General features: G+C 40.1%; 1 protein-coding gene across 4 annotated transcripts; it reads right to left on the reverse strand.

Moving 5' to 3' along the window:
• Nucleotides 1-861: 861 nt before the first annotated feature.
• GIMAP4 (GTPase, IMAP family member 4) lies at nt 862-17,946 on the reverse strand. Of its 4 annotated transcripts, none has more exons than XM_051836996.3 (4): nt 17,894-17,946; nt 15,140-15,172; nt 14,302-14,334; nt 862-2,319 (listed from the first exon to the last, which is right to left on the reverse strand). In XM_051836996.3, the coding sequence occupies exons 2-4, from the start codon at nt 15,156-15,158 to the stop codon at nt 1,400-1,402; spliced, it is 972 nt and encodes a 323-aa protein (XP_051692956.1). In that variant the 5' UTR covers nt 15,159-15,172; nt 17,894-17,946; the 3' UTR covers nt 862-1,399. The 4 variants fall into 4 exon arrangements, with proteins under 4 accessions (XP_051692956.1, XP_089193026.1, XP_017193939.2 ...); XM_089336900.1 differs by lacking the exon at nt 17,894-17,946 and adding an exon at nt 17,612-17,737; XM_017338450.4 differs by lacking the exon at nt 14,302-14,334.
• Between the last annotated feature and the right edge of the window lie 1,132 nt (nt 17,947-19,078).

Below are 19,078 nucleotides of genomic sequence, written 5' to 3' on the forward strand. Positions count from 1 at the left end.
ATGAAATGTTATTCATCTGTAGAAAGAATGAAATCTTGTCTTTCACAACAAAATGGATGCCATTGGAATCCTTTACACCTAGTGAAATAAGCCAGTCCCCCAAAGGCAAATACTTTGTTTTCCCTGGTCTGCGGTAACTTATAGAGTACAAAAAATGTAATGTATAATTATTTCCATTTCAATCTGCATACAATTATTCCTTTGCATAAAAATGGGATACTCGCAGAAGATATCTCACTCTCAGTGACAATTTTTTGAAGGAGTTATGTGTTTTGTGTGGTGCTTCTTTTATCATTGAGCTTTTGCTAAATTTTATAATTGAACAGTCTAAAGTCATGAGTGCCTTGGTGAAGTAAAGGACAGGTATGTACTGTTTTGGGCAAGATGAGTTAGAATATTATGAAACCCATTTCAAGAGAGCTTAGCAAGGAGAATTTACCTAAGTCAATGTGACCACCAGGACATGTTGGTAGAACACAGAGACATTTTGGAGATTTCTAGAAATTATTAGTTTAACAGAACTCAATAGAAAAAAAGTAGACAAAGAATGAGACTTCAATGCTTGTTATCTCTATCATATGGGAATTTTTGCACCAGGAAGACTGCATATAGTTCAACAAACTTATATCTAACTTGCATCAACACATAGTGAAGAGCCAAGAAGTTTGTGATCTGTGTGGTTGGAACTGCTGAGAATGTGTCTCAAAACTTCCAGGAAAAGGAAAAAGGGAGATATCTTGAAGGGAGACCAAGAATAGCTCCACAATACTGTTCAAATTTTACAAAAAAAGTAAAATTCAGCCCTGTAGTAGAAGTAGCTTTGGTAACTTCGAATACAAAACAGATTCCAATGATGCACAATTATGAGAGAACTAAAGCTAGTTTATTATAGTAATAAGCAAGCAATTCAACTGGATGAGGATCTGGTAAACAGGAACTAAAGGTATGGAGTGATAGAGATGGGGTTGCAACAGTCAGTTTAGGTCTCAAGAAAAGGAGGGAATTGATTGTTCATTAGTTGGCTATATTGAGGTTGGTCAGACAGTTTGTACAGATGCATCTGAAAAATCCAAAAGTTCTCATCTGTTGAACTGCCATCTTTCACTCTTTCTGACATTTGACGATTATTGTATAGCTGAATTCTGAAAGATCTATTTTCCAGACAACTCTTTGTTCTTCAGTGAGAAGATGATAATTGTTAATTGTGAAAATGTAATTAAACATATTGAAATTCATTCAGAAACAATTGTGCAAGCATCTTCATATGTAAGGTTACCTAATGTAAAGAATTGATTTTTAAAAATGTCATACATCCTGAGAGCCTGAGACAGAAACTGGAGTCCTATGGGCCAGGTCAACAAAGGACATGTAGAAACTAGGGTCAGATTTTTCATTAGACTTAATCATCCATAAAGAGACGTGTGATGATAAAGGAAGCAAGCCTCAGTGCTTCGAGGATTAAATCAAGGACACCATTCTGGCTCTCCACTTCCATTCTAGCATTTTGCTGCATAGAATTATAGAAAGCCTCCCTTTCTGCCAACTCCCTATTCATTTGCCCCTTTCGTATTTCCTGCTCCAGCTCTCTGATTTTCTCTTCATATGCCTTTCTTATCTGTCTTTTTTCCCTCTCTAGCTCTGCTCTGTAATGTTCTTGCATCACTTGGATTTGCTTCTGAATCTCCTTCTCAGCCCTCTGGTACATTTTGTTAGTATAGTACTCTCCTTTATTCTCGCTGACCACACGCTCCACCAGGGACAAGAGTTCTGCTCTCTGTACCTGCTGTTCAGCCTTTGTTGCTCTATTGTTGAATGCGCAGTAGCGATCACCAAACTTGTCCACCAATTCTTGAAGGGCTCTGGGGGCTCTCCTTAAGTAATCATGGATATCAGTGCCTTCCAAGTCATCTTTCCTGGTGAATAAGAGGATCATGAATTTTCTAGCCCTGCCGTCAAACATTTTCAGAATCTTCTCTGTGGCCTCACGATCTTCCTCAGAGAAACAGCACAGTGGGACCACCAGGACCACAGCATGAGGCCCTGGGGAGGTCAGGAGAATGCAGCGAGAGATTTCCCTGCATGTGACAGCATCTTGTATCTCAGTGTCGAAAATGCCTGGAGTATCAACGACGACAATTTCTCTTCCATTCCACACGCTGCTCCTTTTCTCACAACTCTTCGTGATGGATTTTGCTTCAATGCCAGAAGGAAATACTTTCTCTCCAAGGATGTTATTCCCTGTTGCACTTTTTCCTGCTCCAGTTTTACCCACTAAGACAATTCTCAGCTGGGAATTTCTGTAGTCTTGGCTTCCAGGCCCTGAGACATCAAGAAAACAAATGTCACAGTGTTAGAATCCACCTCAAAGAGTTTCTCCCAGGGAGTCCTGCCCTTCTCTGTTGCTGGCTGTGGGACTTTTCTCTTCATGACATCTGCACTCACGGGAAGTCTCTGAAAGCACCCCCCACCCCACCATGTCCCTCTTCTAGTACTTGGGAAACTGGCTCATCCCATGATCTCCTGCTTGCAATCTCTCTTTTCATGAGTCCCTTGAATTCCTTATTCTGATCTTTTGTATCTTTGAAACTCACAGAGGAGAAAATATATTTCAGAAGAGAAGCGTGAGCTGCTGCTGAAGACTGTTTCTCATAAGATAAGGCAAGAAGTAACACAAAACCTGACTCTGGGGCAGTGGAAGTAGAAGCGAAATTTTTTCAATGTATAATAAAAATGGAACTTTTCTTCCTCACCTTAAGAAACCAGGTAGTAAAAAAGAATGAAATGCTGCCTTTGCAACACAATGGATACAACTAGAAACCCTTATACTTAGTGTAATAAGCCAGTTTCAAAAGGACAAATGTCATATGGTTTCCCTGATCTGTGGTGACTAAGAAAGTACCAAAATGTAAGGCATATAAGTGAAATTGACATTTAAGATTTGATTATTGTTTATAGCCCTTGTATCTACAGTTGAGGAACAATGTTTTTTTCTTCTATTTGTTGAATTCTTTACTTGGTGTAGGGTTAATATTCCATGCATAAAATAGACTGAGAGTACATTATTGAAAAATTAAAGGAAAGAATGGGAAAGGAAAAAGGAAAGGTGAGAGCATGGGCATGAGGGAGGGTAGGGTAGGAAGTATTAATATATTCCTATGTCTGTATATATGAGATACATGTGATTTGTTCACCTAAAAATTTAAAAATAAAGAAAAATGAAAAAAAAGAAACCAAGTAGATGAGTTTTATAAGTCATTATTAATCTTAATGTTTCCCCCATTTGATAACCAGAATCTTGGTATGAAAGAAGTACATTTCCAAAAGTTATAGGACTGAAAATAGCAGATGCAGGAAGGATAAGATTATGTAAGAAAAAATGTGGTTGGGAGTTTACATTACTATTTTGCTAGTGACACAATGGGAGGGAGTAAGGATATTCAAGGGGCTCTGGCTGATCACAGGGAAAGGGGGTCAAGAAATCATAGCAGGTGAGTTGAAAAGGCAATATAACACAGCTCCAGCACTTCGGCAACTGACCAGTGCTGGCAGTATAAAGATGACAACTCATGCTGTAGACATCAAGGGTAGACACAAGCTATTTCCATCCCTGCATGTGTGCCTATTTGGAATGAGATTTGTAGTTCCTCACACCAAGACATTGTCTATATCACTGTTTCTTCAATCTGGGTACCCTGTGTGACTTGTTTTGGACAAAAACATTTTAGAAAGCATGATGCAAGCAAAGAATTCAAAAGAGCTTCCCTATTGCGGAATGCCTCTTTTTTCTTCTCTTCCTGCAACTGCCACACAGAGAAGCCTGGGAAAGCTTACCCAAGGACAACAAGGTCTACATAATCCCTGTTACCCTGATCTGGCCAAGGGCCTGCTAACTCCCAGATATATACTTGAGATCATCCAAGAACATTCAGTTATTTATCCTGAAGTGCACTAACTTGCAATAGATATATGTATGAGTTCCTGGAATCAGCCAGTTTCAAGAAAATGGCCGCTGTTTAAGCCATGAAATTGGGATAGTTTGCTAAGCCTGCAAAGCTCAATTGACATTGTCAATTTCTGTAGGGAGGGGAAACAAAAGTTTATGTCACATAGTAAGTGAATCAGCCTGTTGAAGTTGTTGGATATAGTGAGGAGAAGGGAAATTAGGGACCTGAATGAATTTCTCCTTCTCGGTACTCCTCCAGGCTGAAGAAATGGAGGAAGAAAACCTGATAAGCTACAACCAACTTTTCTGGTATGTCCTCATTGTGGGATGCAGGAAGTGAGGAACCATGCTGAGCCCTGCCCTCAATCAGAGGACAATCTCTCTGCCACTCAGCTGTGAGGACCACTTCATGAGGAGAAAGTGAGGTCAGTAGAAATGAATGAGCAGGGTAAATTAAGACAAAATGAAGAAGGGGTTGAAAATATTTTCTTGGAGATTCCAAGATAGTGGATTAGGGAGCGACATGCTGCACTAGACTAGAGAGAAACAGTGAAAGAAAGGGGTGTAGCAAGTGTGCTGTCAAGGGAGAATTGGATAGAAAAATCACACTGGAAATCCCACAAGAGGAGAAGGAACACCATGGATGTGTGTGGAGGGTGCAGATGGGCAGCAGGAATGCAGGCCCAGCATACAACTGCAGCAGGCAAGAGCTGGAGCAGATGGCAGGTTGGAGACAGAGGTGAGACTAGACTACAACAACCCATGGTGATATAGTTGGAGGAAGAGCATGGTGTGACCTGGACTGGTGCCCTGGGAGACAGTGGTTACTAATGGTTTTCTGCAGACCAGTGGAAGTAGAGGGGGCAGGTTTATCATGCCCCAACTTACCACAACAATATCTGCTTCCTGGCTGAGAAAGGGTGAGTGCAATTTTGGGTTTGGGCAGGAGCTGTGGAAGTCTTTCTGTGCACACACACAGCAACTGGCTGAGCCAGGATGTCATCTTCACAGCAGTACTGGTAGCAGTAATTGGGAGAGAGTAACATTCGACCAGTGGCTCTTGTATACCCACTTGTTCCAGTGATTCTAATGGAGGGAAGAATTCACTGTTCTGATTGACTTTGATCCTGGTTGGGAGGTGGCTGGGCAACCATGTAGGATGGTGAGGTGCCTGCAGTCTTCCAGGATCAGGATGCCTCGGTGGAGCTGTTTCAGGGAACATCTGTGTCTCTGCTGACTGGGCAGGCTGACAGGACAGAAAGAAACCTCTGCACCCAGTGACTGTGGGAGCCTTGTGTGTTGAGAATGTGGGGAATCGATTGTTACATGAGAAGGTGCAGGACGTAGCTGGGTCTCTGGGCAATCATGGAAGTGGCTCCACACACTGACTGCTCACAGTGAGGACAGAACAGATTGTTTTTGTGGTTCATACAGTGGCATGGTACATAATGGGGGCTAACACCTGGGCATTGAGGTCTACCATGCCCAACTTGGGTGTTACCCTGGATACATGTTCTACACTGGAGCACTGACCAGAGCTCCCTAGCTACACCCACCACACACCTCTTGATATTCCCTGAAAGTGCAGTCCTTCCACTAAGCCACAGAGGAATAGCTCGAAGATAAATGTCTCCAGAGGAAAAAAAGTCAATTCCACAAATGCCTAAAGACAAACACAGAAATTGAAGAAACAAGAATAAGGAAGGCACCACCAACCTCCCAAAGGAATAGAGCAGCAGCATTTCAATATTAGAATGTGAAGATGAAGAGAATGAGGATATGCCAGAAACTGAATTCAAACAATTAATCATAGGCTACTCAAAAGCAATCAGCAGCAAATTCACAAACTAACAAAAATCATGTATGATATAAATGAAAGTTTTTCCCATGAAATAGAGTTTAAAGAGAAATCAAAATGAAATATTAGAATTGAAGAATTCAATAGTTCTAATAAAAATGTGGTGGAAAACCTTAATAGCAGACTTGGTTAGCCAGAAGAAAGAATATTAGAACTAGAAGACAAATCTTTGGAAATTTCACAAACAAACAAACAAAATCAAGAAGAGAATAGAAAAAATGTAAAAACTGTGGAAGATTTATGGGACACTATCAAATGACCCAACATAAGAATCTTTGGAGTTCCTGAAGATATGGAAAGAGAGATTGTACTAGAAGGCCTATTTAGTGAACTGATCACAGAAATCTCCCCCAATTTGGTGAAAGAAAGGGACGTTCAAGTAGAGAAAACACAAAGAAATCATAAGAGACATGACCAGAAAGGATCTTCACCACAACATATTATAGTCAAAATCTCCACAGTAAAACATAAAGAAAATATTATAAAATATGCAAGAAAAAATGCCAATTACTTTCAGAAGATCCCCAATTAGACTCACAGCTGACTTCTCATCAGAAACCCTATAGGTGAGAAGGGAATGGCAAGATATAGTTCAAGTCTTGAGAAAAAGCTCTCAACCCAGAATACTGTACCCTGCAAAGCTCTCATTTATGAATGAAGGTGAAATAAAGACCTTCTACAACAAACAAATTCAAAGAATTTGTTGCCAGTCATCCAGCCTTACAAAAGATGCCTAAGGATGTGCTACACACAGAAACACAGAAAATAGCCATCATTATGAAATAATGAGAAGGCATAACCCTCCTCCCCACCCCAAAAAAGTACAAAAGAAATCCAAAATAAAAAAAGGAATGTTTTTGATAAAATGGCAGGGCCAAGTTGTTACTTATCAATAGTCACTTTTAAAGCAAATGGCCTCGACTATCCAGTTAAAAGATGCAGACTGGCTGAATGGATTAAAAACAACACACATCTATTTGCTGACTATAAGACACATGTCTCACCAACTAAGAAACACACATACTGAAGGTGAAAGGATGGAAAATGATATTCCATGCTAATGGAAAGCAAAAAAGGGCAGGGGTTGCCATCTTAATATAAATCAAAATAGACTTTAACATAAAAACTTTTAAAAGAAACAAAGAAAGAAACTATGTAATAATTAAGGGGTCAATGAAACATAAACATATATGTGCCCAATTACAGGGCATATGGCTATTTAAAAGAATGTTAATGGATCTAAAGGGAAACATAGACTCCAATACAATAGCAATGGGGCACTTCAACACCCAACTTTCATCAATGTACAGGTAAACTAGACAGAAATTAAAAAAAGAAACAACATAGCCTGTCCATACTAAAGATAAAATGGACTTAATGGATATCTACAGAACATTTCACCCAACAGGTGAAGAATACATATTCTTCTCATGAGTGCATGGAACTTTCTCTAGGATAGACCATATGCTAGGCCATAGCAAGTCTCAGAAAATTCAAAAAAATCAAAATCATATTATGTATCTTTGACCACAAAAGAATGAAACTGGAAATCACCAACTCGAGGATCTCTAGATCATGTGCAAACACTTGGAGACTGAACCACATGCTTCTGAATTAACAGTGGGTCATAGAAGAAATCAAAAGAGAAATAAAAATATCAAAATTTATGGGAGGGCTGGTGCTGTGGCGTAATGGGTTAAGTCGCCACCTGCAGTACTGACATCTCATATGGGTGCTGATTCAAGTCCTGGCTGCTGCTCTTCTGATCCAGCTCTCTACTATGGCCTGGGAAAGCAGTAGAAGATGGCCCAAGTCCTTGGGCCCCTGCACCCATGTGAGAGACCCAGAAAAGGCTCTTGCTTTGAATTGGCGCAGCTCTGGCTATTGTGGACCACTGGGGAGTGAACCAGCGTATGGAAGACCACCCTCCCCCCTGCCTCTTCTTCTTTCTCTGTGTAATTCTATCTTTCAAGGAAATAAATAAATAAATATTTTAAAAATTTATGGGGTAGGGAAAAAGCAATGTTAACAGGGAAGTTTATAACAATTGGCACCTTCATGAAGAAATTGGAAAGATACCAAATAACTGAGCTATCAATGCATCTCAAGGGCCTAGAAGAACAACAAAACAAAACCAAAGTATGTGGTCAATCGTAGAGAAGGTTCCATGTACTGGTGAGAAGAACGTAAAATCTTTAGCTGTAGGATTGAAAGTTCTGTATATATCTGTTAGATCCATTTGGGCTATAGTGTCATTTAAATCTACTAGGCCATAAAGCAAGTCTCAGCAAATTCAAAAGAATTAGAATCATACCATGCAGCTTCTCAGACCATAAAGGAATGAAGTTGGAAATTAGCAACTCAGGAATCCCTAGAGCATACACAAACACATGGAGACTGAACAACATGCTCCAAAATGAACAATGGGTCATAGAAGAAATTAAAAGAGAAATCAAAATTTTTCTGGAAGTAAATGAGGATAACAGCACAACATACCTAAACTTATGGGATACAGCAAAAGCAGTGTTAAGAGGAAAGTTTATGGGCCGGCGCCACGGCTCACTAGGCTAATCCTCCGCCTAGCGGCGCCGGCACACCGGGTTCTAGTCCCGGTTGGGGCGCCGGATTCTGTCCCGGTTGCCCCTCTTCCAGGCCAGCTCTCTGCTGTGGCCAGGGAGTGCAGTGGAGGATGGCCCAGGTGCTTGGGCCCTGCACCCCATGGGAGAAACATGAAAAGCACCTGGCTCCTGGCTCCTGCCATCGGATCAGCACGGTGCGCCAGCCACAATGCGCCGCCTGCGGTGGCCATTGGAGGGTGAACCAATGGCAAAGGAAGACCTTTCTCTCTGTCTCTCTCTCTCACTGTCTACTCTGCCTGTCAAAAAAAAAAAAAAAAAAAAAAGAGGAAAGTTTATATCAATAGGTGCCTACATCAAGAAATTGGAAAGGCACCAAATTCACCTCAAGGATATAGAAAACCTACAGCAAACCAGACCCAAATCTAGTAGAAGAGAAATAATTAAAATCAGAGAAGAAATCAACAGGATTGAATCCAAAAAAACATTACAAAAAATCAGCCAAATGAGGAGCTGGTTTTTTGAAAAAATAAACAAAATTGACACCCCATTGGCCCAACTAACTAAAAAAAGAAGAGAAAAGACCCAAATCAATAAAATCAGAGATGAAAAAGGAAACGTAACAACAGACACCACAGAAATAAAAAGAATCATCAGAAATTCCTACAAGGACCTGTATGCCAGCAAACAGGAAAATCTATCTGAAATGGATAGATTCCTGGACACATGTAATCTACCAAAATTGAACCATGAAGACATCGAAAACCTAAATAGACCCATAACTGAAACAGAAATTGAAACAGTAATAAAGGCCCTCCCAACAAAGAAAAGCCCAGGACCAGATGGATTCACTGCTGAATTCTACCAGACATTTAAAGAAGAACTAATCCCATTTCTTCTCAAACTATTCAGAAGAATCGAAAAAGGTGGAATCCTCCCAAATTCTTTCTATGAAGCCAGCATCACCTTAATCCCTAAGCCAGAGAAAGATGCAGCACTGAAAGAAAATTACAGACCAATATCCCTCATGAACATAGACGCAAAAATCCTCAATAAAATTCTGGCCAATAGAATACAACAACACATCAGAAAAATCATTCACCCAGACCAAGTGGGATTTATCCCTGGTATGCAGGGATGGTTCAACATTCGCAAATCAATCAATGTGATTGACCACATTAACAGACTGCAAAAGAAAAACCATATGATTATCTGAATAATGCAGAGAAAGCATTCAATAAAATTCAACACCCTTTCATGATGAAAACTCTAAGCAAATTGGGTATAGAAGGAACATTTCTCAATATAATCAAAGCAATTTATGAAAAACCCACAGCCAGCATCCTATTGAATGGGGAAAAGTTGGAAGCATTTCCACTGAAATCTGGCACCAGACAGGGATGCCCACTCTCACCACTGCTATTTAACATAGTTCTGGAAGTTTTAGCCAGAGCCGCCAGACAAGAAAAAGAAATTAAAGGAATACAAATTGAGAAGGAAGAAGCCAAATTATCCCTCTTTGCAGACGATATGATTCTTTACTTAGGGGATCCAAAGAACTCTACTAAGAGACTATTGGAACTCATAGAGGAGTTTGGCAAAGTGGCAGGATATAAAATCAATGCACAAAAATCAACAGCCTTTGTATACACAAGCAATGCCATGACTGAGAAAGAACTGCTAAGATCAATCCCATTCATAATAGCTACAAAAACAATCAAATACCTTGGAATAAACTTAATCAAGGACGTTAAAGATCTCTATGATGAGAATTACAAAATCTTAAAGAAAGAAATAGAAGAGGTTACCAAAAAATGGAAAAATCTTCCATGCTCATGGATTGGAAGAATCAACATCATCAAAATGTCCATTCCCCCAAACGCAATTTATAGATTCAATGCGATACCAATCAAGATACCAAAGACATTCTTCTCAGATCTAGAAAAAATGATGCTGAAATTCATATGGAGGCACAAGAGACCTCGAATAGCTAAAGCAATCTTGTACAACAAAAACAAAGCCGGAGGCATCACAATACCAGATTTCAGGACATACTACAGGGCCGTTGTAATCAAAACAGCATGGTGCTGGTACAGAAACAGATGGATAGACCAATGGAACAGAATTGAAACACCAGAAATCAACCCAAACATCTACAGCCAACTTATATTTGATCAAGGATCTAAAACGAATTCCTGGAGCAAGGACAGTCTATTCAATAAATGGTGCTGGGAAAACTGGATTTCCACGTGCAGAATCATGAAGCAAGACCCCTACCTTACACCTTACACAAAAATCCACTCAACGTGGATTAAAGACCTAAATCTACGACCTGACACCATCAAGTTATTAGAGAACATTGGAGAAACCCTTCAAGATATTGGCACAGGCAAAGAGTTTCTGGAAAAGACCCGGGAGGCACAGGCAGTCAAAGCCAAAATGAACTATTGGGATTGCATCAAATTGAGAAGTTTCTGTACTGCAAAAGAAACAGTCAGGAGAGTGAAGAGACAACCGACAGAATGGGAAAAAATATTTGCAAACTATGCAACAGATAAAGGGTTAATAACCAGAATCTACAGAGAAACTCAAGAAACTCCACAAAAACAAAACCAACAACCCACTTAAGAGATGGGCCAAGGACCTCAATAGACATTTTTCAAAAGAGGAAATCCAAATGGCCAACAGGCACATGAAAAAATGTTCAAGGTCACTAGCAATCAGGGAAATGCAAATCAAAACCACAATGAGGTTTCACCTCACCCCGGTTAGAATGGCTCACATTCAGAAATCTACCAACAACAGATGCTGGCGAGGATGTGGGGAAAAAGGGACACTAACCCACTGTTGGTGGGAATGCAAACTGGTCAAGCCACTATGGAAGTCAGTCTGGAGATTCCTCAGAAACCTGAAGATAACCCTACCGTTTGACCCAGCCATCCCACTCCTTGGAATTTACCCAAAGGAATTTAAATTGGCAAACAAAAAAGCGGTCTGCACCCTAATGTTTATTGCAGCACAATTCACAATAACCAAGACCTGGAATCAACCTAAATGCCCATCAACGGTAGACTGGATAAAGAAATTATGGGATATATACTCTTTAGAATACTATACCGCAGTAAGAAACAACGAAATCCAGTCATTTGCAACAAAATGGAGGAATCTGGAACACATCATGCTGAGTGAAATAAGCCAGTCCCAAAGGGACAAATACCATATGTTCTCCCTGATCGGTGACAACTGACTGAACACCAAAAAGGAAACCTGTTGAAGTGAAATGGACACTATGAGAAACGGTGACCTGATCAGCATAGCCCTGACTGTTAATGAACAACTTAATACATTATCCCTCTTAGTAGTTTTTTTTGTCTGTTCTACTTAATATGACTGGGTTAATTCTGTAATTAATACACAGTTATTCTTAAGTGTTGAAATTTCACTGAAATGTGATCCCTGTTAAACATAAGAGTGGGAATAAGAGAGGGAAGAGATGTACAATCTGGGACATGCTCAAGCTGACTTGCCCCAAATGGTAGAGTTAGAAACATACCAGGGGACTCCAATTCAATCCCATCAAGGTGGCATGTACTAATGCCATCTCACTAGTCCATGTGATCAATTTCAGTTCACAATTGATCATAATGAAAGGACTAAGAGTCAAATGGAGCACATAAACAAGTCTAGTACCTGCTAATACTAACCGATAGAATAAATAAAGGGGAGAGTGATCCAACATGGGAAGCGAGATACTTAGCAGACTCATAGAATGGCAGATGTCCTAAACAGCACTCTGGCCTCAAAATCAGCCCTAAAGGCATTCCGATCTGGCTGAAATGCCCATGAGAGTATTTCAGGCATGGAAAGTCAAGACACTCTGGTAAAAAAAACAAAAAAACAAAAAACAAAAACAAAAACAAAACAAAACAAAAAAACAAAAAAACAAAAAAACAAAACCTAAATGAAAGATCTCTGTGAGTGAGATCCCAGTGGAAAGAACAGGTCTTCAAAGAAGGAGGTACCTTCCTCTGAAGGGAGGAGAGAACCTCCACTTTGACTATGACCTTGTCTAAACATTATAAGAGTCGGAGAACTCAAAAGACTTCCATAGCCTTGGAAACTCGTGACTGGAGCATAGGGAGATTACTGATGCCATAAATAGGAGTGTCAGTTTGTAAAGTCAACAACAGGAGTCACTGTGCACTTACTCTTCATGTAGGATCTCTGTCCTTAATGTGCTGTACATTGAGATTTAATGCTATAATGAGTACTCAAACAGTATATTTCACTTTGTGTTTCTATGGGGGTGCAAACTGTTGAAATCTTTACTTAATTTATACTAAACTGATCTTCTGTAAAAAAAAAAAAAGAAAAAGAAATTATCAATTCCCAACTTGACTCTCACTGGGATTAAACATGACAACAGGTCTGATCTGGTTTCATCATCATTTAAAAAGTCATCTATTATTTTTCACTATATGTTTCTGTGTGGGAGCAAACTGTTGAAATCTTTACTTAATGTATGCTAAACTGATCTTCTGTATATAAAGAGAATTGAAAATGAATCTTGATGTGAATGGAAGGGGAGAGGGAGTGGGAAAGGGGAGGGTTGTGGGTGGGAGGGACGTTATGGGTGGGAAGCCATTGTAATCCATAAGCTGTACTTTGGAAATTTATATTCATTAAATAAAAGTTAAAAAAAAGGGAAAAAAAAAAAACAAAGCTGGGAGCATTACACTACCTGATTTCAAGACATACTATGGGGCAGTTATATTCAAAACAGCCTAGTGCTCTCGCAACAACAGACTTATAGATCAATGGAACTGAATAGAAACACCAGAAATCAATCCATAAATCTACAACTAACTTATCTTTGACCAAGGAGCTAAAAGCAGTCCCTGAAGCAAAGACAGTCTCTTTAACAAATGGTGCTGGGATACTGGGTCTCCAGGTGCAGAGGTATGAAGCTAGACCACTACCTTTCACTTCACACAAAAACTCACTCAAAATGGATCAACGATCTAAATCTATGACCCGATACTATCGAATTACTAGAGTACATTGGGGAAACTTTGCAAGACATTGGCAAAGGCAAAAACTTTTTGGAAAAGACCCCAGAAGCCTAGTCAATCAAAGCCAAAATGGCAAATGGGATTATATCAAGCTGAGAAGCTTTTGTGCTGCAAAAATGACTCAGCAAAGTGAAGTCACACCCAACAGAATGGGAGAAAAGTTTTGCAAACTACACAATGGATAAAGGGTTAACACCCAGGAACTATAAATTACCCATGACACTCAACAACAACTGAAGAAGCAAATCAATTTAAGTAATAGGCAAAGGATTTGAACAAGCATTTTTTTTTTGACAGATAGAGTTAGACAGTGAGAGAGAGACAGAGAGAAAGGTCTTTCTTCCATTGGTTCACTCCCCAAATGGCCGCCATGGCTGGCACTGTGCTGATCCAAAGCCAGGAGCCAGGTGCTTCCTCCTGGTCTCCCATGCGGGTGCAGGGCCCAAGCACTTAAGCTATCCTCCACTGCCCTCCTGGGCCATAGCAGAGAACTGGACTGGAAGAGGAGCAACCGGGACAGAATCTGGTGCTCATATGGGATGCTGGCACTGCAGGTGGAGGATTAACCAAGTGAGCTGCGGTGCCGGCCCCTGAACAAGCATTTTTCAAGAGAGAAAATCAAATAGCCAACAGATACCTGAGAAAATGCTCAGGATCACTAGCCATCAGAGAAATTCAAATCAAATCCACAATGCAGTTAGAATGGCTTGCATAAAGAGATCAATGAATGACAATGCTGTTAAAGATGTGGGGAAAAAGGTACCCTTGTACACTATTGGTGGAAATGTAAACTTGTGCTACCACTGTAGAAAACAGTATGGAGATACCTCAGAAATCTGAATACAGACCTACCGTATGATCCAGCCATCCACTCCTGGGAATTTACTGAAACCAAAAGAAATCAGCATATGAAAGATTTATCTGTACCTCCATGTTCACTGCAGCACAATTCACATTAGTTAAGAGATGGAATCAACCCAGATGTCCATAACTGTTGACTGGATAAAGAAATTGTGGTACATATACACTATGGAGTACTACTCAGCTGTAAAAAATATGAAATCTTTCTTTTGCAACAAAATAGACACAACTGGAAATGATTATGCTTAATCAAATAAGCCAGTCCTCAAAATATAGATACTATGTTTTACCTGATCCAAGGTAACGAATAGAGTACCTGCAATATATATATATATATATATATATATATATATATATATAATGTATTCGAGTGAAATAGGCATTTTGAGATTCAATAATTGTTTACAGCCCTTGTCTCTTCTATTGAGGAACAATTTTTTTTCTTTTTTTTCTTCATATTGTGTGTTGAATTCATTTACTTATTGTAAGGCTAACTATATGATCATCAAGTAAATTGAAAATAGATCTTTGTAAAGATTAAGAGTGGGAATGTGAGAGGGAGGAGGAGGAAGGGTTGCATTGTGGGATAGAGGGAGGGTGAGGGGGAGTGTCACTATGTTCCTAAATCTGTGTATGTGAAATACACGAAATGTATATAACTTAAATAAAATTAAAAAGAGAAAAAAGAAAATATTTTCTTGCTTAGAGGGGAACTGACTGCCAAGGCAAGACGGAGCTTCTTCCACAGCCCTGTCTGCCCTCCTCTCCACAGCCTGGACTGGGGACCATGAGCACCCTCTCCGTGGCTGGCAGTCCAATTGAAACTCACCATGGTATTGGGATGCCATTGCAGATTGAATCCCTGTAGATGAAAACAGATACATAACCATGTTGTCTTAGGGAAATGACAGTAACTAGAATCCCAGCCTCCCATGACCCATACTCTTTTTTTGTCATAAACTTGCTATTTTGATTTTTCATGTCATATTTCCCAAAACTTTATCACAACTCAATTTTTAGTCTTATATTCAGATTGTTCCTTTTTCTTCAACAAGATTAAAGGCTCCCGGTGCTGCCTCAGCACTTACCTTGCCTTATACCCCTTCCTCGCTGGTGAATCATTGCCTCGATGCCTTTCTACATAGTCTGTCCCTCAGACTGTCCTCAGAGATCCAAACACCAATTTCCTGCTCCTTTTCTCCATTTGGCTGCTTCATGGGCATCTCAGAGTATGGCCAAAATTGGACCCTTGGCCTCCCCTCAGCTGTTATTCCCTGTCTCAACAAATGACCTCATCCTTCAGCCAGCGGCTCCTGAAGATCATTGGGGTCATCTACTAGAACTCTTCATTCCTCACTCTCATCGGCCCAACACCAGATATCATTGATTTTGCTTCCAACAAACCTCAAAATTATCCACCTCTCTCCACCTTCTTGCTAATCATTTCATTGTCACTTATTTGTACCCTAACAAACTCCTAACTTTTTTTTTAACTTTTATTTAATGAATATAAATTTCCAAAGTAGAGCTTATGGATTACAATGGACAAACTCCTAACTTATCATCTCACTCTGAATCCTTTTTCTACTCTAAAATTGCTGCTGTTTTAAAATGAAAATCTGATTTATTTTTCTTGTTTATATTTCCTAATGACTTCCTATTGGCTTTAGGAAATAGTTTAATTCCTTAGATTGTTCCAAATGCCCTTGCATGATCCACACTGGCCTCCTCAATGTTCCACACATCTTCTGTGTTCCTTCCAATTTCTAGGCCCTGGCAGATCTGTTCTGCTTCCATGGAGCACCAACACTCCAACCCACGGCCCAGCTCTTTCTGCTCAGCCCCTAGAACTCTTCAGGGAAGTCTTCAATATCTTCCAAACACCGTAGCCAACCAACAGCAGCTCTGGTGCATTCTGCATTACCTGCTCTAATTGCACGCCAGAAGTGCATATCACAGCAGAGTTACTTGTCTAATGTTTTATTGTCTCTCCTCAGACTATGATCTTTGTGAAGGGAGAACCATGTATGTCTTGTGTTTTTAATGTATAAATAATTACCCTGCCTCTTGCCTCTCTCTGATCTATCATTATGTCCAGTTTTGTCTGGTTTGTGGAAACAGCAGTCTTTTTCTTACTCACCATTATTAGTGTCACGGTCATATGGCATCACATTTTTAAAAGCTCTCTTTTGTTTCTATCAATAAAACATGTCCCAATTGAGCAGACTCTGACCACTACCAGTTGAAAGTGCTGATAGTTAAGGCTACCAGAGAGCAAGCCATCAATTACAAATCTGAAACATCATTAGAAAACCAGAGTCTCTTTGGAAAGAAAAGTTATTTCTTCATCCTTTAAGAATAAGGATTAGGTAATTGCCAGAAAGAGAAATCACACAATTAAAAAAAATCTTTGACTACAAAGTTTATGTTGGTAATTGGTATTAGGAGAGAGCATAGGGGACCAGAAACAAAGAACACAACTGGTCTCTGGGTGTTTGTTAAATTCCTCCTTCCACCTTGGCAGCCCTTAGCAAGAGCCTTGGATGTTCACTGATGTCATAAAAAAAGAGTGTTAATTGTTAAAGGAACAAAAGTAGTCACTGTGCACTTGGTCCCCATGTAGGAACTCTGTCCCTATTGAATTGTAATGTGAGAATTGACTGCAAATTCTCCCCCAAAACTGTGCTCTATATGTTGTGTGTGGGCGTCAGGACAAATAGTTGAAGTCTATGATTAGCATAGAGTTACTCCTCTATATATAAAGTCATAATAAAAATGAACCACAATGAAGAAGGAGATGGGGGAGGGAATGGGAGGTGGGATGAGAGTATGGGGGAAAGAACTACTATATTCCTAAAGCTGTATCTATGTCAAAATGCATTCGTTAAATAAAAATTTAAAAAATTCCTCGTTTCAGCACGTGGGATTTTATAATGCTGCTCTGTAGAGCTTAACTGAGACACAAAAGCAGGAGCCTGCACTGCAGATGCTGATCTCAAGTGGCTGAATTCTTTTCCTTCTGTCTCTAGAACAAGCAGCTCCTGGTCCCAGAACTCTCCTGTATTGCAGCGTCTTCCTTGACCCACCCTCAAGGGGCTATATACCCTGAGACCAGGAAGGGATACCCCTGAGAAGGCAGTTCCCCTAGGAGTGCATAATTAACCAGAAACAAGAACTCAGACCACAGCGCCTCCCTTCCTCACCAGGATTTGATGGGGAAGAAGAGGGCTGCCTGTTTCTCTCTGCTCTTTACTCATCTCAGTGCTCATCTTCCCACCAGTTCCCCTGAGCTTATACTCACCCAACTACAGAGAGGGTAAGTTATGAAGCAGTGAAGAAGATTCATTTCTTTAAAAAGCAAATATTCCCTGAGCAGAATCCCATGAAAGAGACATTAACATGTAGAGCTCAGCATTCAAAATAGATAACAACCTAAAGTCAGCAAAGACAGGAAACAGGAACCAATAAGAAATATATTCTGCCAGAAAGTTCCCTGGGAGGTTTAATACAGATTCTGTGGAGAGAACCCTTTCCCGCCAAACTGAACACCTGCCACAACACACAAACACCCCTCTCCCCTTACCTGGAAAATCTGTGTCCTGAGCCCTTCTCTGATTTTACAGGCACTGCTAAACCAGGATGCTGAGAAGGAGGAGGAGAAAGGAAGTGAAGGGAGGAACTGTTCAAATTTGCTCATGCTAGGGACCCGCCCACCTCACTATGCAGCAGCACTAACAGAAATTCCTGCAGAGGTGGGGTTGTTCTGTGCTGGCCAGTATGGTAGCCATCAGTGACATGTAGCTGTTGAGCACTTTAAATGTGACAGTGTGACTGCAGAGAAGAAATTTTAATTTTATTTTGTTTTAACAAATTTAAAGTTAAATAGCTCAGCGTGGCTAATAGCTACCCATTGGACTACAGCAAGACCCTCTATGGGGCCAGCTGTTCAATTCTGGAAGAAACTGCAGGGTCCACAGCAGAAAGTTGCCAGCTTTTCTCAAAGACCTCTGGGTCCCTGGACGCACTGCTCCACACAGCAGGCTTCCCAGCTGACATTTGTTCCTAGTGCCTCCTGCTCGAATGAGGCACTAATCTTATCTTTCCCCTCAACGATGTGAGAGAGGGACAGAGCTGCTGTTTCTAAGGTGTGCCCTCTGAAACATGTGCTGGAAGCAAAACTGGCCTTCATTTGACTGAACAAGACGCAACCAAAGTCACCCTGGGTGGTGATGCTAGGTCCATTTGAAATAGTGTAACACTGACATCTAACCACATATGCCATTAAAATAGAAACTGTGAGACTATTGTAATGGTAGCCCCAGTTCTCTACTATTCCCGTTATTTTCCCATTATAAAGCAACTCTCAATTTACCATTACATCTCACATCTGAGACTTCAGAGAGAGTTGCATACTCACCCTTGTATTGCTTTATAATCATAAATGGCTCACAATTTTAGACAGATTAGAAATAAATTTATCTTGAAATAAATTTCTCTAATTTGCCTTTTGGTTTCTTCTTTGACCCACAGTTTATTGAGAAGCGTGTGCATTAATTTCCAAATATTTGAGGTATTTTTCAGATGTTTCTGCTCTTGACTTCTAACTTAATTTCATTGTTGTCAGAGTACATTTTATATTGTTTGAATTATTTTACATTTACAGAGATTTTTGTTGTCTAACATATAGTCTACATAAATATTCTATGTGCCTCTGAAAATAAAGGGTAGTGTTCTGTTGTTGGGTAGAATAGTTTACAAGGGTCAATTA

Source organism: Oryctolagus cuniculus, chromosome 7, assembly GCF_051225735.1.
Source record: "Oryctolagus cuniculus isolate XC-2025 breed Fujian yellow rabbit chromosome 7, ASM5122573v1, whole genome shotgun sequence".
NCBI lineage: Eukaryota > Metazoa > Chordata > Mammalia > Lagomorpha > Leporidae > Oryctolagus > Oryctolagus cuniculus.

Excerpts from the sequence above, each read along its gene's own strand:
- GIMAP4 (XM_051836996.3), bottom strand. Across the intron at positions 2,320-14,301 it reads GTGGATGGCTGGATCATACG|GGCCTGGAAGCCAAGACTAC; the intron begins GTAGGTCTGTAT and ends TTGATGTCTCAG.